At 37.1% G+C, this 23811-nt stretch overlaps 5 protein-coding genes across 10 annotated transcripts in view; 4 read left to right on the top strand and 1 right to left on the bottom strand.

Annotated features, from left to right (window-relative positions):
- Nucleotides 1-23811, top strand: part of LOC138402586 (uncharacterized) — a 217198-nt gene that overhangs the window by 68150 nt on the left and 125237 nt on the right. The window lies entirely within an intron of this gene.
- On the top strand, nt 998-3472 carry LOC117983665 (uncharacterized). 2 transcript variants are annotated; one of them, XR_011236950.1, is made up of 4 exons: nt 1000-1271; nt 1536-1673; nt 1930-2094; nt 2520-3472. XR_011236950.1 is itself a non-coding variant. In XM_069499817.1 (3 exons), exons 1-3 carry the CDS (start codon nt 1146-1148, stop codon nt 2008-2010), a joined length of 345 nt encoding a protein of 114 aa, XP_069355918.1. In that variant the 5' UTR covers nt 998-1145; the 3' UTR covers nt 2011-2512. The 2 variants fall into 2 exon arrangements, 1 of the variants encoding a protein (XP_069355918.1); XM_069499817.1 differs by lacking the exon at nt 2520-3472 and having other exon boundaries at nt 998-1271; nt 1930-2512.
- On the top strand, nt 4281-10128 carry LOC117983664 (cytochrome c oxidase subunit 5B, mitochondrial-like). The gene is made up of 4 exons (XM_034970282.2): nt 4281-4442; nt 6969-7142; nt 9155-9198; nt 9828-10128. Exons 1-4 carry the CDS (start codon nt 4358-4360, stop codon nt 9888-9890), a joined length of 366 nt encoding a protein of 121 aa, XP_034826173.1. The 5' UTR covers nt 4281-4357; the 3' UTR covers nt 9891-10128.
- On the top strand, nt 10923-17871 carry LOC117983943 (snRNA-activating protein complex subunit 1-like). The gene is made up of 8 exons (XM_069499515.1): nt 10923-11106; nt 11721-11877; nt 12674-12767; nt 13449-13692; nt 14577-14708; nt 15393-15518; nt 16018-16156; nt 16587-17871. Exons 1-8 carry the CDS (start codon nt 11100-11102, stop codon nt 17356-17358), a joined length of 1671 nt encoding a protein of 556 aa, XP_069355616.1. The 5' UTR covers nt 10923-11099; the 3' UTR covers nt 17359-17871.
- Nucleotides 19190-23759, bottom strand: LOC117984068 (coiled-coil domain-containing protein 102A-like). Of its 5 annotated transcripts, none has more exons than XM_069499504.1 (2): nt 23623-23759; nt 19190-22428 (listed from the first exon to the last, which is right to left on the bottom strand). In XM_069499504.1, the coding sequence occupies exon 2, from the start codon at nt 22408-22410 to the stop codon at nt 21271-21273; it is 1140 nt and encodes a 379-aa protein (XP_069355605.1). In that variant the 5' UTR covers nt 22411-22428; nt 23623-23759; the 3' UTR covers nt 19190-21270. The 5 variants fall into 5 exon arrangements, with proteins under 5 accessions (XP_069355605.1, XP_069355606.1, XP_069355608.1 ...); XM_069499505.1 differs by having other exon boundaries at nt 23557-23711; XM_069499507.1 differs by lacking the exon at nt 23623-23759 and adding an exon at nt 23506-23527.

Raw genomic sequence — 23811 nt, 5'->3', positions numbered from 1 at the left:
TGAACACTCAGAACATTACACTCGTTTTTTGAGGGCTTGAAGCTCAGGCATCGTACGAAGATACGATGATGACTGATATAAATTATTAATAAAATATTATGAACCAAAAAGTACTAATTTCCTACACTTCTGGCAGCACTTTAAAAGTGGGGTACAAATTACAAAATGACATTTCGTCAGCTTTTTTTTCTCTAACTTGTAGGGATGATAATCATGCAAATACCGATTATTTAAAAAAGATTTACCGATTTATATAACCTTTATATTCTAGTAAATTTTAATAAATATTACTATTATCTTTACCTCTCTCATTTATTTCTTTTTCTCATTTTTATCATATTTAAAAAAAAAACAACAAACAATAAAATAACAGAAGCAACAAAAAAATTAAAGTAACAGTAACAGAAAATCAAATAACAGGAACAACAAAAAATAAAATAAAATAAACAACAGAATATAAAGTAACAGAAACAACAAACGATAGAATAACAGAAACAACAGAAATTAAAATAACAGGAACAACAAAAATTAAAGTAACAGGAACAACAACAAAAAATAAAATAAAATAATGCGTGCCGTCTTAAGAACCACTGCCTTCTGTATCTTACCCTTGATCCAACAACTAAGCGATAGTTTCTTAAGATGTTGGTCGAAACTATTCGCAATAAGACCATGGACTGATACAGCTATCGGTACAATAATCGTTGAGTCAACACTCCACATGGCGGTAATCTCGTGAGCCAGGTCCAAGTATTTATTTTTACTATTATTATCATTATTATTATTTCTACATAAATAAGTATTGCTCATTGACTTATTACAATACCCGAAAATAATAATTCAAAATTGTGACTATCCTACAATTACATCGATTAATTATTAGTCTCGTGATCCTACATAATATTTTAAAAGTATAACAAGAATTTTCACTTTTTGAATATTTTAATCCGCAACTAGTTAATTCTTTTTTAATTGGTAACAATTATAGACATCTTTAAATACTTCTGAAAACTGAGGATTGGACATGCGCACTAACAAATCGGTAAAGCAACAAGTAGTTAGGTAGTGATATTGATTTTCAGAACCTCAACAAAAACGAGTACCTAGGTATCTTTGATGAAAACGACGACTATTAAAACAATAAAATGTTACGGATAACAGCATCAGTAACCTGGTTATTAATTTTAGGATTGTACGACAGTTGTTTAAGTGATAAAACTGGTACAACCTTTACGTTTAAAGAATATCAATACAAGGATTCGCCTAAAAATGTACGTTTATCAGTTTGTGTTGATTTTTATTCAGTGGATATTATGCTCGTTTTTTAAGTGTTTGAACTTCTTGAGTAAAGGACTATAAGTACTTCTTAAAAACCGATCTGATTCCACAAAGCAACTTTACTGAGATTCAGGATGACACAGTAGTTTTGTTTACCGCCTAAACATACCATCTTGCTGCAAAAAAACTTTGCTGTAAGTAGGTACCTTCTTCCTTATCTTTGAGTTATGTAGTTATAAAACTTTGTAACTTTGCAGGAAATGACATTTCATGAATTTGAAACAGCATGTGAACAAAGCAGCGCATGTAATCAAATGACTGGATTAGCGCAAATGAGATGTGTTCGAGAATGTGTTTCACCGTCATGTTACCGAGAGATATATTCATCAGATCTGGTAAAATATAACACCACTTGCCACGAAAGTTGAAAAAGTGCGAGGTTATTTGAGAGGCTGGGGTTTTGCTGGATAGAGTACGAAATACTGCTTGCGAAGAGTCTACACATTGCACTTAATGTGATGAATACTTTATAATAATCTACTGTAGGTATAATTTCAAGTTTCGTGACGAGGCCTCTTCCGTAACTATAATGGTTGTGATCGGATTTAATAAGAAGAGATTTGAATAAAGTGAATCCCCGTTAATTTTCAGCTTGAAGAAGGTGAAATTGATGTTCGACTTAATTCATTCAAAGGCTGTTTTGTCCAAAGAAGTGGTCGAACGAGAAACTGATTTCCTTTAACTGTGATATCATCATTTATCTTATGCGTGAATAAGATAAATAAAATACGTCGAAAACTTGCATTTATGTTTCTCGTAAGTATTTTTCACAACGAATCAAAGTTTTGAATTTTTTCTTATTTATAGACTAGCACTCGACTGCAAGATGACACAGCCTAAGATGGAGCGGGCTTGCCTAGAAGATGCCTATACACTCTTGACTTAAAGGTACCCATATTAAAAGTGGAGGGGTATCATGATGCTGGAAGGGTGTTTTATATTCTAGCGGTTCAGATTAGAAACGAGGAAGCCAATCGCTTCGTACGTGTCAGTGACGAGTTTTCAAAATGTGATATGATGAGGTAGAATTTGCTATCAATATCAAGCTTATCAACGGTTAATTTATTATTGCACTATCCACTAAGTCGTCTTAACAGATAAAACTCAAATGGTTTCCCTTTAGTAATATTATTTAATGTTAAAATAAATATAAAATTAAAAAACATGTGTATTCATTTTAGCTCCTGATCACAATCAGGTATAGTGGAAACGCGTTAATGAAGAAAGTAATTACAAACTCTCGTCAAAAACCATTATTTTACTAAAACTTGGTGATTGTCAACAAGGTGCAAAAATATGTTTTCATAAAATAGTAAATATTTCTACTAGTAACGGACGTCGGTACGTTACTAGTAGTAAATAATAGCGATAGCATTTGATGTACCGGTTTCTCGTATTTATTAAAATATTGTTAGACTATAACTTTGTTGTTAACTTTATTTCTAGTTTCTAGGTATCTGCTTGTTAAAAGTATTTTCCTATCGTTACAATTATCCACTCACTGCTGCACTCAGAGTCACTAATCGTTACTTAAGATTGAGTTTAAACGAGACAGATTTATGTGAGACATATAGCGCTGTCTCGTGTAAAACTCAATCTTAAGTAACGATTAAGCGACTCTGAGTATGGCTGTCAGTTTAAAGGCACTTAAATAGCACAACACATTGTTTTTTATAAATACCCTGTACCTACGTTTTAGATAAATACTAGAATTTTTGCACATAGTAGCTATTCATATTATGCACCTTTACTCAAATATTAATAATTTATCTCTCGAAAATGTGTCGCTAAGTTCTAACACCACCTATCTATAAATCTTTTGTCATTTTTGTCGGTTTTAACATTACAAAGTCATTTACCAGAGACTCTGGTAATGCGTCGTATTGGGCAGTCAGAAACAAGACACTAAGAGATATTTTGCTGACAACCCATGGAGCATCAAGTTTTTCGCTTACCTACAATGATCCCAATTTTGACTTAGGTACGTGGTGCTTAAACTTAAACGACGAAGGTGTAATAAGGTAAAAAGGCTAGGACAGTGTCAAACTTTTCTGAAACTATTACTCTAATATCATATCTATATTTAGTCCTGTAATTAGTATCATCTCATAACGTAAAACATATTTAATTAAAGTTATATTCAATTTTTAAAGATTGTATTATTTTAACCTATCGAAAATTCCGCATCTTCTATTAATGAAAAGGCTCAGCTATTATATTACCACAATATGATGCGCACATTTAATTAATAGAAGATTTTAGTCTATTAATTATAATCTATTATCATTAAAATCTATTATCATTAAATGATAATAATTGTAATAATTTAAATAATGATAATTTATTTTATATGAAGAATTAGTTTTAATTCATTCCTCAAGTGGCATTTCATCCACACCGGTGACCTCTACTAATCTTATTGTATTAATAGAGGTCGTGGTTCACATTTTCTTCCACAGTCAAGTTGTCACGGAAGTTGCCACCAACTACAATACGATAGGTATAGGTGGACCAGAATCTCATGAAAAAAAAAAAGATTCCGACGAATTGAGAACCTCCTCCTTTTTTTGAAGTCGGTTAAAAATATTGAAATGGGATTTCGGAGTCAGCAGCGCTGTACTCTGTTAGTATCATTTATACATAGTACACTGTGGCGAATTATTAATATTTACCACAGAGTACTATGTACATTGTACATGGGGTTTTCGCGGAGTACAGTGCTGCTAAATTTGTATTCTAGTCATGGTATTATTTTTTTGCATAATATAGGTAACCATTTGCTTTAGATATTATTATTTTAGAAGGCTATTTTATTTTATTAAAAATTTTATCAAAGTTTTCTTAATCATGACAATATATTATTGTACCTATTAAAATTAAAGTACTTATTAATTTTGATTAAAAACCGCTACTTTCATAAACCGGTAGATACTTTACCGATTTTGCACTTGGCAACTCTATGAAAAACTTAAAATCCACTTGCTATCGTGAGAAGCGGTCTAGTGAAAAATAAGTGAAAATGGCTTCCTTGTGTAGACAAATTGTACGCGTAAATGCTCTCCGAAGTGTTCTATCCACCGCTCGACGGGGATTTGCAGACAAAAGTAAGTACGCCATAAAAACCAAGTAAAACACCTTGCCTCAGCTGTCATTCTTACGTTACGTAATGTCAAAAGTATCCCTTTATTTTCCATAAAAACATTAATATTTTATTTTTAAACCATCTTCCTACTACCAAGGATCAGTTTTATCGTATTGATATCTAGAGTTTCTTTATTAAATGTAGTTCCATGGCATTGTTATGTCGTAATAAGTATCGCACATTTTATCGATTGAATTTCGCAAATAACAAAATATTGAAACAATATCAAGCTTTCCATTACTATAAATCGTGTAAAAATGTTAGTTACCATCAAATCTCATCGTATTAGTAGTACAAGTACTTTACAGGACTACTAATATAAGGATAATTTATTGAATTATAGGTTATATCTTATCTACTTAGTACAAATTCCTTGTGATAAGAAATTTAAGTTGTCTGCTTTGTAGCCATACATTATATTATACTTTGTAACTCACTTCCTGAAAATGTCAGAGAGAACTGCCACTCAGTACACTCATTCAAATACAGAGTGAAGCAGTACATTACCTATCATTACAATAGAGTATTTTATATATTATATGTATTTATATTTTTCATATATTATGCATATAATTATTTATTATAAGTATTATTATTGTATATAAGTTGATTTGGGTATTTATTATAAGATATTTATGTAGTTTATTAGATTCTAGTACCATAGACCTATTCCACTAATTCTATATACGCCTTACTCACAACCTTGAATGGGAAGCTGGAAGAAATCTCTGTTTAGAGATAAGCATTTCCAATGTAACTTAATTTATTATTACTTTGTAACTACAATTTTGGTACATGAAAAATAAAATAAATAAATAAATTATTGAAAAGATATGAAATGTATTGATATTAAAACCAAGTTGTTCCACAATGTCTGGAACCCTGAAGTTAGGTTGAAAAACCTGATAGCTCTGCTCTTCCTTATCTGTAATAAATAAATATTTTTGCATGCAATGTGTGTGTATGTGTTGACAAATTTAGCCATTCCTGGTAAATTTAATCTTGGATGAATTTAATTTACCCTATTTCCAACTTACACTTTCCCAGTAGTAACTATGATTTAACAGTCTAGTCCAGTTCCCATTTATTATAGAATTCTTAGAACTAAAAACTAGAAAAACTATATAATGAGTATGTCATTATCAAGTTCAGTTCATTATCCCATAACCAAAAAATCTGTTCAGTTAATTAATCATCAGATCAGTACCTACCACTTTAGGTTATCTCCTTTAGTTTTGTAACATTAAAGCCATCTTTGAATCATTTTATTACTTATTCTATTTAGTCTAAGTTATTGATTTCTTAGTCTTGTTATGTAAAATAAACCCGGGCGGGGGTCCGCCCCACTGACCTTCAAACTAGGTCATTTTAAAACTGCTACTCTTTACAAGTTAAATTGATTACCTGCTATAGTGCATACAAAATAAGTAGTCCAATCTGTAGGTTGATTTCGTAAAACCTGCATCAATCATTATTACGATTTCAATTGTTGTGATTGGCTGAATTTTTGCTATTCTTGTTGCAACAATGCATTGTAGCCAATAGTGAGCGAGCGTCAACCAATCAGAGGTGATTGCGATTGTGACATTGTAGCTGTCATTCTACCGCAATTACCGCAATCGAGCAGCAGAACACAAGATGACTGTAATAATTGCATTGCATAAAAACAGATCTTAACCAAGCTTGTGTATTAAATCCTTAGTCTATGACCTGTACAAACTTATACTTTAGATTGGACTAGGTACTTGTTTTTGTTCACTGTACTTATTTTAAGTAAGAAGAAAAGACATCATTCAAAGGGAGCCTACTACAAAAAATAGAATAAAGAAAGTGTTTTAGTAAGATTAACTAATCCATAGAATAATATAGGACAGTTTCGTTTTTAAATATGTACTTCATTATATCTGGAAGACAAGATGCACAAGCTTAAACCACCTGCACTGCACCAGCCAATTAACTCCTGCTAACACCCTCGTCCCTCACAGCGTACCCCCATGATACCCCACTTGGTATAGTAATCTTACTTTGAAAGTTGTAAATACAATTTTTTTTTCTGATTCAACAACAACAAATTCACGGTTTTCGGATTTTTTCCTCTACTTGTGCTATAAGACCTGTAGTTAGCGACAGGTCGAGATGGCAATCAGGGCAGGGATGCCTCGCACACCCGCACAGACCCTGCGCTAACCAGGTGCGGGATAGCGCTGGTGATGTGTGGGTGTACAGGGCATACCCTGCCTCATACCTCGATTGTCAACGGAAAGTATCCTATAGGTTTTCTTGAACAACAGACGAACAGACAGACAACAAAGTGATCCTATAAAGGTTCCTTTTTTCCTTTTGAGGTACAGAACCCTAAAAACCAATAATGGGCATAACTACATCAATAATATAATTTTATTTGTAACTCCAGCCTAAAAATAATATCCTTTGGCAACATTATTTTTTTTAGTAGTCTATTAATTATTGTATCTTTATTTATTTGCAGTGATGCCAGACCCCCTAGAGCACGCGACGGGTCTAGAAAAGAAAGAATTGCTCGCGCTAGAGTCAGGCAATGACGACCCCTTCAACATGAAGGTGCTGAAGAAGGCCGCCGGCACGCGCGACAGCCCCACACTCGTACCCTCGTGTTTCGACGCGCGTATTGTAGGATGCATATGTAGGTTGATCATTGCCATACCATATTATCTTTTCTCAACTGTGGAGAAGCCCAAAAGAAGGGTTATTTGTTGGACCTGTATATCTGTAGGGCGATTGTCTAAAACCTGCATCAATCATTATTACAATCTCAATTGCTTTGATTGGCTGAATATGTGCTATTCTTGTTGCAACAATGCATTGTAGCCAATAGTGAGCGAGCATTAACCAATCAGAGATGATTGCGATCGTGACATTGTAGCTGTCAAACAACCGCGGTAGGGCCACGTTGCGGTAGAATGACAGTGACAATGTCACAATCGCAATCATCTCTGTTTAGTTGACGCTCGCTCACTATTGGCTACAATGCATTGTTGCAACAAGAATAGCACAAATGCAGCCAATCACAACAATTGAGATTGTAATAATGATTGATGCAGGTTTTACGAAATCATCCTACTGTACAGTATGTCCATTCCTGCGTCTGCTCACAACTACTCAACGGCTCAACCGATTTTGACAAAATAACAAATTAGAGCAAGAGATCGGACTTGGGGCAGGTCCATGGGGTGATTATGTGAAACGTTGCAGTAGCGACAGCAACGCGACAGCAGTAGCAATACGACAGTTCATTTGCTGTCTCTCTTCTTATTTTGCTTTGTGGCTATTGCTGTCTCTCTCTAGCCGGACGTTTGACAGCAATGATAGCGACATTTACCACTGTCGCAAGCATGTCGCGAGATACGTAATCACCCCGCCTGTCTCCTGCACTCACTTGACAGTTAAAGCTGCTAATTTTAACTTTAATGTTAATAAGCTATTGAGATACAGAATAGGCACATGGAGCTGTTTGGCTGACTGGCTTTTAAAAATTCCTTGGAACCCAGATTTTAAGTGAAGTATCCTGTCTGTCTGTAAGCTGTAATAGCCTAGTGGTTAGGACGTCCGCCTTCTAATTGGAGGTCGGGGGTTTGATCCCGGGCACGCACCTCTAACTTTTCAGAGTTATCACTTGCTTTAACAGTGAAGGAAAACGTTATAAGGAAACCTGCATGCCTGAGAGTTCTCCATAATGATCTCAAAGGTGTGTGAAGTCTACCGATCCGCACATGGCCAGAATGGTAGACTATGGCCAAAACGTCCCTTCTGAATTGGCCTTCTCACTCTGATAGGAGACCCGTGCTCTGTTGTGAGCCGGCTATGGGTTGATCATGATGTCATGATCCTGTCTGTCTCCGATATGCAAGCTAGCTCTGTGCCAAATATTAAGATCAATTTAGTGGTTGAGCAGGGAAAAGAAGACGGACACATTTTCGCATTTATATTAGACTAGCTGATGTGCTAGGAGTAGGTACGACAATAGTGCAACGGTCGGGGTTTGAACTGTCGACCTTTCAGTCCACTCCTCTACGTTGAGCTATTGGGGCTCTAACTCTCTCTCTGTCTCTCACTGTCTAATTTTCAAACCCACATTTAACCCAATTAGGGGTGGAATTTCGAAAATTCCTTTGTTAGTGGATACCTACTCTTTACAAAGAACACACCCTCCAAATTTTATGTCTCTAGGAGCAGCGGTTTAGTCTGTGCGTTGATATATGTCAGTCAGTCAGTCAGTCAGGACAGGTTTATATATACAGACAGAATATGAATAATGATATTATGTTTGATGAAGGTTTGAATCCACCACTTCGTCTGACTATTTACTCTTTTTGTTATTCATGGAAACAGTAACATCAATATATTATTATGATCATTTATTATTTTCTAGCTTATGCTCGCGACTTCGTCCGCGTAGACTACACAAATTTCAAAGCCCTATCATCCCCCTTAGGGGGTGAATTTTCAAAAATCCTTTCTTAGCGGATGCCTACGTCATAATAACTATCTGCATGCCAAATTTCATCCCGATCCATCCAGTAGTTGGAGCTGTGCGTTGATAGATCGGTCAGTCAGTCAGTCAGTCAGTCACCTTTTCCTTTTATATATTTAGATGATTGATGATATATTGACATGTACTTATTTGTCTGTTTGCAGGTGAAGAACACGCCACATCAATTAACTGGCTTTGGGTACATAAGGTAATGATTTTATATTCTATTACAATAAATATGTAAGATACGATCTGTCCCGGCTTACTCACGCTTATAATGCTTATAATTGAAATCACTCACGGTAGTTTAAACGCTAAAATATGTAAGGTATATTGTAATTGCAATAAATTTGCATCAATTTTCATTTTGAGCCACAGTTGAATAGCGTTGGGATATAATGCCCAGCAAACAACTTAGACCTGAAGCAGTGTAGTGGGAGAAAGTTGGCGAATCCGGGAAGCGAAAGTCGACGTATCAACCAATCACGTGCACTCGCGCCGACTGATCAACCAATCGCGTGCACCCGCTATTTCCGGTGTCGAAGACCCCAACTAGATGGACGGACGTCATCAGACGAGTCGCAAGGAGCCGCTGGATTCAGGCGGCGTGTGGAAGTCCTTACAAGAGACCTATGTCCAGCAGTGGACGTCTATCGGTTGATGAAGATGATGATGTATAAACAATAATCCTTCCACTTAAATCACTCTATTGACGAAAACCGCATTAAAATCTGTTGCGTAGTTTAAAAGATCTAAGCGTATAAAAGGACAGACGGCGGGAAGCGACTTTGTTTTACTTTGTTGTAGAGATTAACTCATTTTATTTTGGATTTCCAGGACCACCCCCGCCGCTGCGAGTGCGGACACTGGTACAAATTAATCGAGAAGACGCCCCTCTAAACAACGCCGTTTCTACTTAGTTTTACAGTTTAGTAGTGATTATATTAACAGCATTCTCGTATGTGAACGCTAAAGCTAAAAATTCCATACGTTCCTAAGTGATGCGTCGAAGGATCGACGTTAATTAAATAATTGTAAGCATTCATCAAGTGTTTCATTCGATTCGTTACCCGCAGTGTTGTGTTATCTGTTAACGGGATTTATTTTATGTAGATAAAATTAAAATTCTTAAAAATCTTGTTCGAATTTTATTTTTAGGTCAATAGGTTGATCAACCTATTGACCCAAAACCTCATGAGTCTCTGCAACAGCGCCCCCCTGTCAATGTCATTCAAGTGCCAAAAGAGCCTTGTCGCACTGTAGGTACCTTGGATGAATAATTACCCTGGATGGATACTAATACGTAAAGTCCTTTTCATGAAAGAAGTCCCGCGGTGATTTTTGGAACTATGATGGCGGTGATTGTCGGCCATGTCGTTCGTCGATGTTATCATTTTATCAAGTTCGTTTGTTGTGGTAGATTTTTGTGAGTTTTTAACTAGCTTAATGCAATTTAAAGATTGTTTACAATGGCATTATGTCACGCGATTACAGCGCTGCGTCTAGGGGACTTCTTTCATGAAAAGGACTTTACACCCACGCCGACGAACTTGCTGGCTATTTTGTTTGGGAATCCCAAACAAAACAGCCTGTAACTTCGTCGGCGTGGCGTGGGATGAAGAAAGCTTGCATCTCTGAGGCAAAGACTACACTCGCGAGCAAAACTATGGAATCACCTGCTTGTGATAATGCTACGGAGCGAATGTTAAGAACTAAATGACTGGTGAAGATTAATGAAAGTGGTACCATTTTAAAGGTTTTGTAAGCTTTAAATTAATACCGTAGACGGATTTAATCAGTCTACGAATTATACCAACTTATAAATAGATACTAATCAACTCTACTCACACTCTACTCTATGGCGCTGAGCGATCAACTGTCAACATGACAGTGACACTGACATTTGAAGTCTTTCCTTTTTGTGGACGGTAAAGTAGGTGACTGAAATCACAAATTCAAAATATAGCTACAGCTTTTGTAACATGAAAATCAAGATTTCTCAAAATCTTTATTTTTAAATTACCAAGAACAAATTATATTTAAGCTTCGTTGAATTTCATTAGCAAACATCAGTGAAAACCAGGAATCAAGTATTTTTCTGTTTGTAAAATGCCGCGTAAGTTTTTCACAAAATAGTATTAATAATTTAGAGTAAAATGCCTGTTCTCATTTAACTTGGAGCGCATTGACTAGCTTTTATATATATCAAACGTGTAAGTCTAAAGTTACGTGTTTTCACGTATCAAGGCGAAGATAATAATAGCCGATGCACGGACAAACCTGATCAGGTTTTTGATGCACCGGAATAGTCAGTAATGTAATATTCAAAAATGTATCTTAAAAAAACTACCTACTCATCCATATCTATACTAATTATACATCGATGATACTAATATTATAAATGCGAAAGTGTCTGTCTGTCTGTCTGCTAGCTTTTCACAGCCCAGCAGTTTAACAGACTTAAATGGAATTTGGTGCAGAGTTAGCTTACATCCCAGGGAAGGACATAGACTGCTTTTATCCTGAAAAATCAAAGGGATTTTTAAATACCTAAATCCATACAAAATCTCTGGCATCATCTGGTATTATTATAAATGTGAAAGTGTGTGTTTGTTTGTTCTGTGCTTCAATAACGTTAGAGCTAACATCAGATCGAACAGCCGGAAAGTGAAAGAGTAACAAACATACAAATTTTCGCCTTTATAATATTAGTGTGATGTTTCCTTTCAGGTGACGGGTCCTCTCTGCCAATTTACCAAGTGCACATAGCAGATGGGTTCTCAAATGACTGTGATGAGATAGTGAACCGGTGCCTGCAGCTTAAACCCCTGGACTTTAAGGAGTTTGCCAAACTATGGAAGGAAATGAACTTCGATTTGTTGTATGAGTAAGTCTTTTCCATTTAAATCTAAGGTTCTTTTCAAATGATAAGGCTTGTGTGGAGCCAGAGGCGCACTGGCACTGCTCTGTAAAGGTACTTTATCTAAATATATAAAAGGAGGGAATTTTTCAAAACCGTTTCTTAGCTGAGACCTACGTCCTAGGAGGAACCTACCTTCCAAATTTCAAGTTTGTAGGCTTTATAGTTCCTGAGATTTCGTGATTAGTCAGCCAGCCAGTCAGTGAGTGATTGAGTGGTATTTTGCTTTTATATATTTAGATTGACTGACTGACTGATCTATCAACGCACAACTCAAACTACTGGACAGATCGGGCTGAAATTTGGCATGCAGATAGCAATTATGACATAGACATCTGCTAAGAAAGGATTTTCGAAAATTCAACTCCTAAGAGGGGTAAAATAGGGGTTCGAAATTTGTTTAATCCTCGCGGACGAAGTCACATGCATATCTAGTCACTACATATAAATTAAAGTCCTGCTTCTCTCTCTGTCTCGGTCTCTACTTTGTGTTTATGTTTGTTCGGGCTAATCTCAACAACTACTGTACAGATTTTCATACGGTTTTCAAAAATAGATCATGGAGTTATCTAAGAATGTTATAACTTGGAATATTATGAACATTTTGTGAAATTGAGCTATCAGTATTTTGCCAATTCGACTTATAAAAGTAGTAGTACTGTGCCTCATTCATAATTCTATAGTAACAACAAAATAACAACTAATTTCTATTAGGTCAACTCGTTCATAAAAGTGATTCATTAACAACTTGTTCTGTTTATAGAGGCAGAATGTCAAGTGCAGAAATTGCGGAATTATCTGAGGAATTGATTCACATAGCCAAACATTACATGGTCAAAGACACAAGTTATTATGAGGTAACAAATTAGTTTATTATTTTTATTTCGGTACAAGTTAGCCCTTGACTGTGATCTCACCTGGTGGTAAGTGATGATGCAGTCTAAGATGGAAGCAGGCTAACTTAGAAGGGGTATGAAAATTTTATGAAATCCATACTCCTGAGCAGAACGCTAAATCACTTAGAGTCACGGCTTTGCCGATAGGGTGGTAACTACTACTAACCACGGCCAAAGCCTCTCACCAGACCAGACTGGAGACAATTTAGAATTATAAATTCCCAAATCGCTCCTGCCGGGAATCTGAAGTATGTTGAGACCGTAGGTAATAATAACATGCGGCAACCGTGAAAGATGTTTACTCAGAGCCGGCTTATGATCTACAAAACTTATGGGCTAACAATACCAATAAAGAAATCTTACATACTATTGTCTTAATCATATTGCTTAACTACCTAACCCACATAATTTTGCATCACCTCTCTTTCAATCCGATGTGCAGGCAACCTACTTCGATATATTGAGGAGTTGCATTTTTATGTTACAGCTAATATAAACATGCTACGTTTACTGACAATTCGTACATATTACAAATCGAACCCAAGACCACAGTGCTCACTATTGCGCCAGAGACCTTGTTTAATTATTTACTGTATTACAAAACCAAGATAAAGTTTGAAATCCTGAAAAAAATCTTTTCAGGAATCCGTAACAGGACTCTTCTTAGTGTACAGTCTGCTAAATCTACAGCCCTTCCAAGGGTTCGCCAGTCTAAGACTAGTTCCCAGCGACGTGCGAGCTGTGAACAGGATAGAGACGGTGGCGCGACGCGAGCGAAGACTGGACGTGTTGTATGTATTGGGCGAGGTGCTGACCAAGTGGACTCAGTACCACGCGGACGAACGACCGCGAGGCATGGAGGGGGTTCTGAGGAAGTATTTAGAAGGTACATATCTCCATATCAGCTACAGCCCTTCCCAGTTTGCCAAGGGTTAGAGACAGTCAAGCACGTAGATTTTTGCTTGAGTCAAGCATTTTGACCGTTTGCAATGTCTGCTTAGTGCTTGAGTCAAGCATTTACGTGCTTGACGCGTGATTGGTGCGATTTTATATTTTTTTGCTTGAGGCGCGCGACGTTCGCCTCGACATGATCATTTGATCAAGCATAGCTCATTCGTACGTCAACTGTCAGACATGGCGGACGTCAAAGCTTTGTTATGCGACAACAGCGAAAATTATAGTAGCGAACAATGGAGCGGAAAAGTTTTTATTATTACTCATTTCACTATACCGAGGCGCCCTAGAACTCTGTAAAATAAAATCGGTGTTGTATTTTGATGAAAGTCACTTTGTTTGACCACCTCTGGACTTTGGACTATCTCTATGTACGACGATCACGTAGAAAATGAAAAGTGCCTCTTGCTGAAAAAAAAAACTGACAACATATAGGTCGAAAAACCGATATACATTGTGGTCCCAGGGTGCTAAAAGAGCGACTTCGCGCTAGAAAACGCAGCGTTGGAAAACGAAGTGGACTTTATAGCACTACCCACATTATAAATGCGTTTGTGAAAGTGTGTTTGTTTGTTGGTTTGAGGGTTTATTGCTTTGTCCTTCAATCACGTCGCAATGGAGCAATGAATCGACGTAATTTTTAGCATGGTTAATGGTTATAGAGACCTAGAGAGTGACATAGGCTACTTTTTATCCTCGAAAAGAGTTCCCAAGGATTTTCAAAAACTGGAATCCACGCGAATGAAATCGCGGACATCAGCTAGTATTTTATAATAAAAAAAAACGCTAAAATGAAATTACTTTTGTTTTGTGTAGGTTATACAAGTATAGACAGCCTAGGAGTGCGACCGGTGGGCGTGTTCTACCGGCAGAATGAGGAGCTGGACAACATCAGGGATTCTGGCACCATGACGCGGCAGTATATGCACGCCAAAGCAGCGCTATTCAGTAAGAGAATGTCTTTCTTCCCTCTCTCTCTCTAACTCTTTAGGTTAGACTAGTGCAGACAAGCTAGGTTTGCGACCGGTGGGAGTGTTCTACCGGCAGAATGAGCAGCTGGACAACATCAGTGATTCTGGCACCATGACGCGGCAGTATATGCATGCCAAAGCAGCGCTATTCAGTAAGAGAAATGTCTTTCTTCCCTCTCTCTCTCTAACTCTTTAGGTTAGACTAGTGCAGACAAGCTAGGAGTGCGACCGGTGGGCGTGGGAGATCTTCCACTGAGCGGTTGGTTTTGCTCAGTAACGCTAAAATTTCAGCGTGTATAGTGCAGATCGCAGAAAACTTCGGGAGGTGCGATTCAGGTTTCTCCTTGTTCTCCTTTCATTTCGAGGATGATACCCGTGCTGCCATCTAGTGAGATTGACGTGAGTAGTCAATGCTTGGGTTCGTATCCAATTGCTGCTATGCTGTATCCAATTGATGTATGATTGCGGATTTATTTTCTTCGTACGAATGAGGAACGCCAACTGCTTGCAATTGTGACGACGGTCACACTCTCACTACAACACACTCGTTCTGTTTCTGTCTCTCGTTCTAATTTTTTCTGTATTTACAGAGCATTTGCTCTGTAAAAGTACAAAAATTGAAGCTCGCTTCGCTCGCAACAATACATGTTTTGTCCGCCAGGCGACAGCCGTGAAGACTCAAGCCTCCAGTACATCAACGAGCGCTTGGCGAACCAACTCAACTCGTCTCTTCGCAAGCTGGTCATGGGCGTAATTGAGGACGGCTGTGACTATGACCAGGAAAATGGTGAATACTTGATTATATTGTAAATTGATCTCTTGAAAAGAGCAACCGCAGAGTTTCTTGCTGGTTCTTCTCAGTATGAACTGCATTCCGAACCAGTAGTAAATTAAACTAGTTGACGATTCAATTCAAATTTTGTCTCAATAATCCATACTTCCATACTAATATTATAAATGCGAAAGTGTGTCTGTCTGTCTGTCTGCTTGCCTTTCACGGCCCATCCGTTCAACCGATTTTGACGAAATTTGGTACAGCTATATAGCTTGCATCCCAAGGAAGGACATAGGCTACTTTTTATCCTTGAAAATCAAAGAGCTCCCAAGAGATTTTTATAAACCTAAATCCACGCGGACGAAGCCGCAAGCATCATCTAGTTAGTATGTAAGTATGGGATGACGTAACAGAGAGTGTGCTATAGTAACTTCTTTTCGTGGATATAGTATAGCCTACAATGAACCAATGTAGAAGAAAGTGGGAGAAAATGTCATTTATTCAATCTCAGTTTCAGAGGAAGAAGAAGATGATGATAAAGAAGAGAGGAAGATGTCAGAAGATCGGTTGACAACTGTGCAGGCCATAAAGGCTAAGGCCATGTCCAATGCGGTGGATCCCATGAACCATCTCACTAGTGCTGAGAACAGGTAAGTCAGTTTTAGGGTTCCATACTGAAATGCAAATCATGAATATCTATATCTATAAAAGGAAAAGGTGACTGACTGACTGATCTATTAACGCACAGCTTAATAGTTACTGGATGGATCAGGCTGAAATTTGGCACGCAGAACTATTATGACTTAGACATCCGCTACGAAAGGATTTTTGTAAATTCAACCCATAAGGGGGTAAAATTGTGTGGTAAAATTCGTGTAGTCCACGCGGACGAATTCGCGGGCATAAGCTAGCTAGTCCATATTAATATTATAAATGCGAAAGTGTGTCTGTCTGTCTGCTTGCTTTTCACTGCCCAACCTTTCAACCGATTTTGATGAAATTTTATACAATGTTAGCTTACACAATGCGTAGTCCTCCTAGATATACTATCATATTAAGAAATTTCAAATTTTGTTGCAGAAAAAAATCGAAGACCGCCCCGGCAAGCAGCAGGGATCTCAAAAAACCGACCGGCAAAATCAAATCTGGTTCTCGCACCCGACCTATCACAACATCACCTAAAAAAATAAAAACCGAAGCGAAACCCAGAAGAAAGCCCAACCCAATAATTGATTTCTCTGATAACTCTGATGATGATGCTGATGATCCAGACTTGCTTCTTGAGTTCAATCAGGTTCCTGATGATACTGATGACGATGATAATGAGGATGGAAACAATGAAAACAGAAATACTGATGACGATGATAATGATAATGAAAACAGCCAAGAAATTAAAAAACAAGAAAATGACGAACGTCAATATGAAGAAAGCATAGGTTTCAACGTGGAATCACTACCTCTGATATTGAGAACTGGAGATTTTGGACCGGATATAGAAATCGAAATCATAGATCACACAAAACCTAAAAGAAAGAAAATTGAATCCTCTAAAACTACTAGTCCCGTTGTGATCACTCCGAGGCCTAGGACCCCTAGAACCACTAAAAAGACTAAAACTCCTAAAACTCCTAATAGCGACGAGGATGAGCAACTATCAATAAAATCTCGGATAAATTTCCTCAAAACATATAAGAAGGGTCGAAAAGATGACTTCGCCATGTCGAAGGATGGACTGCCTCTAAGGATAATAGGGAAGAGGGATCAGAAACGACGAGATATAAAGTCTAGGTTCCAAAAGCAAGGGTTGTTGCCAATCGCTAATTTTGATGAAGATCAAGTTGAAAAAAGTTAATAATGATTATGTTGGCTTACTATGCACAGGGAAAGACCTTTTATATGATACCCCACTTGATATAGTTATCTTACTTCGAAAATTGAAAATACTGATTATTAGTTTTTTTTTTGTGTGATGTAACCACAAATTCACGGTTTTCAGATGTTCCCCCGAATGGCAACGGGAAGTACCCTGTAGGTTTCTTGACAGACCGCCAGACAGACAACAAAGTGATCCTATAAGGGTTCCGTTTTTCCTTTTGAGGTACGGAACCCTAAAAAGGAAGAGGGATCAGAAACGTCGTCGGTCGAAACAAAAAGTCCATAGGCAACGGTTGTCGCCAATGATAAAGTTGAAAAAAGTTAATAATGATTGTCTGGTTATTATACATTTCAATTAGAGCATCGGTGATTAGTTGAAACAATATAGTGCTGTTATTGAATAAGAAGGAAGGTAATAAAATATTATTCCGTATGTAAACTTATTACTAATAAGAAGTGAATAATAAATATTGTGTGTGAATAAATTAAAGACATGAAAATATTGTTTTTTTATTTTTGGCAATCACATCTCGCACAGTATTTCATGCTCAGAACAAGGACTATTAGAAGTAGCCATATTGTGACACTTGCTGTTAGAGCAAGATAGCTAAATGCATTTAACCTCTTATTAGAACGTGACAAAATGATTATGTTTTGTCCCTATCACCGTGGCCACTTTTTTTTTGTTTGCCAAAATGTATTTGTACGTGAGTATTTGGCAAACAACGTGAAGTGTAGAAGGAATGACATTTCACAAGTAAGGAAATCTGCTTGAGCGAGAGGGACTGAGGGGGCCACGCTAGTTGCAAATCTGGACATATCTGTGATTTGATGGGGCTCAGCACACCTAACATGCGCACCACGAGAAAATTTTGTCTACGCATTTACTCGTCTTATTTGTATGAAAAAACACGAGATAATGCGTAGACAAAATTGTCTCGCGGGGCGCATGTTAAGGCAGCCGACTCAGACTAAGAATCCAGGAGACAGGAGACGCGTGTATACGCGTCTGACAAAGGGACAAAACAACAAAAGAAATCATACTTCGTATGAAAGGTGTTTCATAATTTGCGTTCGCTACAACTGTTACAGCCAATCACACAGCAATGCACCATAAATGGCTTCTACACAACAATACCAAATTTAAAATAGAAAACTAAATTAAAACTCCTAATATTCGAAACAAATTACTATTACAGAGGTTTGTTAAAGAAAAGAAAAGCTAAACTATGACAAAGACAAAAAACTGTGTTCTTGTCTTTATCACTCTTCAGAGCTTTTCTATACACTTAGCTTGCTCTAACACGGTATTAGATTATTTTGATGCCAAGTCTTGATTCTTAGTCTGAGGGATCAAGGCACATTGGCCGAGTCAAAGCGAAGCATCGTTCATCATGATCAACCCATCGCCGGCTCACTGCAGAGCACGGGTCTCCTCTCAGAGTGAGAAGGGTTTGGCCATAGTCTACCACGCTGGCCATGTGCGGATTGGTAGACTTCACACACCTTTGAGAACATTATGGAGAGAACTCTCAGGTATGCAGGTTTCCTCACGATGTTTTCCTTCACCGTTAAAGCAAGTGATATTTAATTACTTAAAACGCAAATAACTTCGAAAAGTTAAGAGGTGCGTGCCCGGGATCGAACCCCTGACCTGCGATTAGAAGGCGGACGTCCTAACCACTAGGCTATCACATCTACACGCATTCCGAAGCGTCATTCCGAAAGGATTTAAAACTGTTTAGGAGACAACCATATCGTTAGGGTACTTGGAGAAGAATAGCTGAATGAAAAAGGAAACAATAAAATATATGCTTCTATATCTTTATTCCATCATAACGAATGCTAATAAAACAGTATAAATGTGCACATAATATTTTTAATTAATATTCCTATGTTCCAATGTAAAAAATTCGTTATTTAAAGAAAATAACTTTGAAATAATCATATAAGGAATGTCCTGAAAATCTAGGACGATGCGATACTCTCATATGGCCTAGGTCTTCGTACAAGGACGTTCAAGCAAATTCGAAGCTATATTTTATACTCTTAGCTTCGTTCAATACCCGGCAAGAAATATTGTACATCATCAACCTTTAGAATGAGATTTCGGCATCGTAGAGTGTTTTGTCTCTGTCTCTCATACCTATGTGACGTTTTGTCGGTCTCAATGACAGAGACAACGCTCAACGAAACTGATATCACCTTCTAAAGGTCGACGTACAATATTTTCTTCCGCGTACTATAATAGTCAAATTATTATTTCCCTGAAGAATCAACTTAAAACCTAAATCGGGCAAGTCAAGCTAAATAAATAGATTCTTAAAATACTAAAAATATACACATCTATGAATACATTTTTTTGTTTGGTGTCCGTTAGGCCTTACATATAATTTATTTTTACTAACTAATTAAACTTAATTGTGAAAATAATATCACCATAGAATGTTAGGTCAAGAGATAGTCTCAAAAACTTATGCGACAGTAGCTAAACATCTAATCAGTATTGTTCAAATTAATAATAAGAGAAAAAATATTATGATAATAGTTTTGTTATCAGTTTTCTTATCACTTATCACAATAATATTAAGTTAACAAATTTTGAAGAAGGAATTTTTACAATATTCGGCAGAAAATATTGTATATAGACCTTTAAAAGATAGCGGTTTCATAGCGTTGTCTATCGTAGAGACCGACAAAACGTCACATAGGTACGAGTGACGGAGACAACGCTCTACAAAGCCGAAATCTCATTCTAAAGGTCGATGTAACAAAGAGCCATAGATAGAGAAGAAAAGAAGAAGGTCGATGTACAATATTTCTTGCCGGCTACCTACTGTAGCTACTATATTTATTTTTAAACATATTCATTAAATTATTTGTGACAAAAGAAAAATAAAACAAAATGAAAATCATGAGTAAAATTAAAAAAAAAAAAACTAACTGAAACCATATTACTTAATTTACTGCCATTTGGAAAAAAGTATTACTCAATTATTATTATATCTAAATAAACAAAAAATGTGTCCACAAACAATTTCTTTCTTTCCACCTACACATAAAATTCAGATCAAAAGATTTTTCGTTAGGTACTTTTACCTACCTATATAATTTTCTGTACTACAATTACACATTACACACATATTAAAACTAAACTATCACAATTGTTAACAACCACTAACATTTATATTTTATACACAATATTGTATTAGATGTTTTGATCTACAACCCGTCGGAAATATCTGAGCACCTCGCTGGAATGCACTTCACCTCGCGCTTTCCTGCAGCTTGCCATTTTGGCCTATCCAGTACCCAAAGAGTATAATAAATAACATTACCGTTCTACCAGTACCGTTGCTAACGCAAGCACGTTGCATGACGTCATTAAGCCAGGTTCCAGATATTTCCGACGGGTTATACAAAATTATTCTTTAAGTTAACTTAAAAACTTGGCGTTGATAATTCGATAGAAAATGTTAGTGCCATTTATTCAAGTCAATGTAATTTATGTAAATATTTTAGAGTCAAAACTCTAGTAGAAGTTTTCAATGTTAAGAATGTTAGGTACAGTTTTTAAAAGGATAATAGTTTATTATACCTATTATATATTTGCGGAATGTGATTATAGGAATCGGAATAGGCATTCAATAATATTCGCTGCGAAATATTTAAAAAATCGCACGTTCCATTTTGTACTCTGTTCTATCATTTTGTAACCGGGCATTAGACTATATAAGTTTTTTATTAATTCTGTTGGCTTTCTTTGAAACCTATTTTTTACTTTCTTTTTTTGACAAAATCATATTTGAAGACAACTTCAAACTTAATAATTGAGTTGATTTTATTCAGACATCTACTTATTTTATTTAAAAGTAAGTCTACTTATTTGTTAATTTTCGTTTCTTTCCACTATCGCAAGTTCGTCGTCTTCGCCCGACGTGTTCGTTTTAGTTTCGTAATGCGCTAAATTAGCTTCGGAGGAACCGTTACTAGATTCGTGTGATCTTGGACTAACGCTGGTTTTCCTAACGTATAGGACGTTAGAATCCAGTCTATTATGATCGTTGAAGGGTACCCCGTACGCGCTTCCATCAGACATTCTATTAAGTTTATGTATCTGCTCTCTAAGTTCACAGACTTGGCTATAAAGTTTCTTGTTTTCGCGAAGTATTGCTATGTTTTCAGTTTCTAGAAGCTCCCGTTTGCTCCATTGGATGTTGTTTTCTGATTTGAGCCTCTCTACTTCCATTTTGTACTCTGCGATTTTTTCCTCTAACACTTGCTTTGCAGCTATTTCGTCTTGCAGCTCATTTTGCAGCCTCTCAACTTCACTGTGACTAGAATCAGAACCCAAAGTTCGGTCATTGTGTGTTAACTCCATTTTGGTGTTGTGTAATTCAGCTGTGAGGGATTCAACTTTTGTAAGTAGAAAGGCTTTCTGATCTTTTTCGCTTTGTAGATTTTTGAACGTTTCATCTAACCTCAGTCTCATTTCGCCTAATTTATTTGCGAGGACATTGTCGACGTTCGCGAATTTGTGGGAGTCCAATGAAGCTCTTTGTCTTGTTGGCGGCTCGTTTGGTGAAACATACCCTATCCCTTTTCTCCTCAATTCGACGCCGTCTTCCGCAGATAAATCACCGGATACTATCCTGCTCTCACCTATGCTCAGTAGCTTTTCGTTATCCTTCTTCAGCTCGACTAATTGGTGTTCTAGATCGGTTTTCTCTGTTCTCAATACCACTAGTTCTTTGGTGAGCACGTCAACTTTGTTTTTGAACTGTTTGGCTTCGTCCCTAGCTTTGTTTCGTTCGTTACGTACCTTGCTCCACTTTTCTCTCCAGTTGGCGGTGCAGTCAGACCACCAGCGCATGGTTTTCTCCATTTGCGTAGCCCTGGCCCGTGCCTCGTCGAGCTCGCGTTGGTAGAGCGCCTCCTTCGCCTCCCAGTCTGTGTTGGTGTACCGCATCGCGCTGCCGTCGTGGTCACGACTGCGTCGGTGGCTGCCTCCGTGCGAACTCTGTGCCATGTTTCATTTATGGGGACACTGGAACCAAAAATTTTAATGTCAGTTAAGGACTTGCTACATTGCTTGCTTTTCTTTTTTTTTTTTCAGCCAAATAATAATTATACAATTTTCCGCTTGACATCCAGAAACTCTCTTAAGTAAATTATGAATAAGTAAGTCTTACTAAATACTGGAAACATGGTTAAATGAAGAAGGTTGAGAAGTTACTTTTCCATCATAATATTAGCATTACAGATATAGTCAAGTCTCAAGAATGTATCATTCAAGATGCAGCGTTTGGAGACTTCAATGTGGAGAATAGGACTGCCTATCCTATATGAATCTTAGGCCACATCATCACGTTCCATCAGGTGTGATTGTGGTCGTTTGCCTAGTGAATTTAAAAAAAGTATATTTCCAGTATGAGCTGTCCCCCGCCCAGCCCAGAGGTGTGTCCGCAAGTATGTCCGCCTGCGCCCCCACCGCCGCCCTGCCATGTCAAGCCGGTTATGAAGGGCTTGCATCATATGCAGACAGTCCGAAATCTGTGGCAAGCAGCGCTTTTATGTGCCATTGCTGGTTCCTGTGTGTACTTTTTCATTGGAATGCCAAGAAAGGCGGCATACAGGGAGTTTTATGCGTAAGTATCGATTTCATACTACTGAATACAACTATGTGCTTAAGATACACCTTGTGTCTCTTAATACCTTAACCCTCCAGGGTCCCCCGCAAAATACTATCATTATTAAGAAGGCTCCGCAATGATGTAATAGCGACTTTTGTTGACGCAATAATCTGCAATTTAACTCACACAGCACTGTAACACAAGTTTAAAAAATGCCTCTCTTTCTCACTTAAACTCCTTTAAAATGCCTTCTCTCTCTCTCTCTCTCTTATGAGATAGAAGGGAATCCAGAGCACTCGGCAGCTCGGAGACCGACCTGGGTCTACTTCAGATCATAGAGGAGGATGTATATAGGGTATTCAGATTAAACATTTTGATTTTCTCTTAAAATGTAGACTCAGGATTTTCTGAAATTCCACACATGCTGAGTTCATAAATATACATTACTACCTAACCAAATGCATTATGATTATGGAAAATTACTCACTAACATTGATATAAAATAGTTCACATCACTGCCCCAAACATTAATAATAATTTACCTAAAGTTAACAAGACGTGTTCTGCTTCTGAGATAGATAATCTAGAAAATGTTAAACTTAACATACCTAATAAAGTTTAACACATTATACTAGCACTTTGATAATTTTTTTGCTATTTGCTTTATTTTTTCGCTGAACTTGTAAACAATAAAAAGAGCAACAATAATTACTATCGAATTTCTGAATCTAAAATCTGAAACACAGAGTACATTATATATCTGAAATACAAATTACAATCCGATTTCGATTTCGATA

Source organism: Maniola hyperantus, chromosome 7 (genome assembly GCF_902806685.2).
Source record: "Maniola hyperantus chromosome 7, iAphHyp1.2, whole genome shotgun sequence".
NCBI classification, from domain to species: domain Eukaryota; kingdom Metazoa; phylum Arthropoda; class Insecta; order Lepidoptera; family Nymphalidae; genus Maniola; species Maniola hyperantus.
Note: the sequence above shows the minus strand (reverse complement) of the source record. Positions and strands in the feature narration are given on the sequence as shown.

Coding starts and splice junctions, on each gene's coding strand:
- LOC117983665 (XM_069499817.1), top strand. CDS start 1,146: ATGTTACGGATAACAGCATCAGTAACCTGGTTATTAATTTTAGGATTG. Junction 1,272..1,535: donor ACAAGGATTCGCCTAAAAAT/GTACGTTTATCA, acceptor GTAACTTTGCAG/GAAATGACATTTCATGAATT. Junction 1,674..1,929: donor AGATATATTCATCAGATCTG/GTAAAATATAAC, acceptor GTTAATTTTCAG/CTTGAAGAAGGTGAAATTGA.
- LOC117983664 (XM_034970282.2), top strand. CDS start 4,358: ATGGCTTCCTTGTGTAGACAAATTGTACGCGTAAATGCTCTCCGAAGT. Junction 4,443..6,968: donor ACGGGGATTTGCAGACAAAA/GTAAGTACGCCA, acceptor ATTTATTTGCAG/TGATGCCAGACCCCCTAGAG. Junction 9,199..9,827: donor ACTGGCTTTGGGTACATAAG/GTAATGATTTTA, acceptor TTGGATTTCCAG/GACCACCCCCGCCGCTGCGA.
- LOC117983943 (XM_069499515.1), top strand. Junction 12,768..13,448: donor AAGACACAAGTTATTATGAG/GTAACAAATTAG, acceptor AAATCTTTTCAG/GAATCCGTAACAGGACTCTT. Junction 13,693..14,576: donor TCTGAGGAAGTATTTAGAAG/GTACATATCTCC, acceptor TGTTTTGTGTAG/GTTATACAAGTATAGACAGC.
- LOC117984068 (XM_069499504.1), bottom strand. CDS start 22,410: ATGGCACAGAGTTCGCACGGAGGCAGCCACCGACGCAGTCGTGACCAC.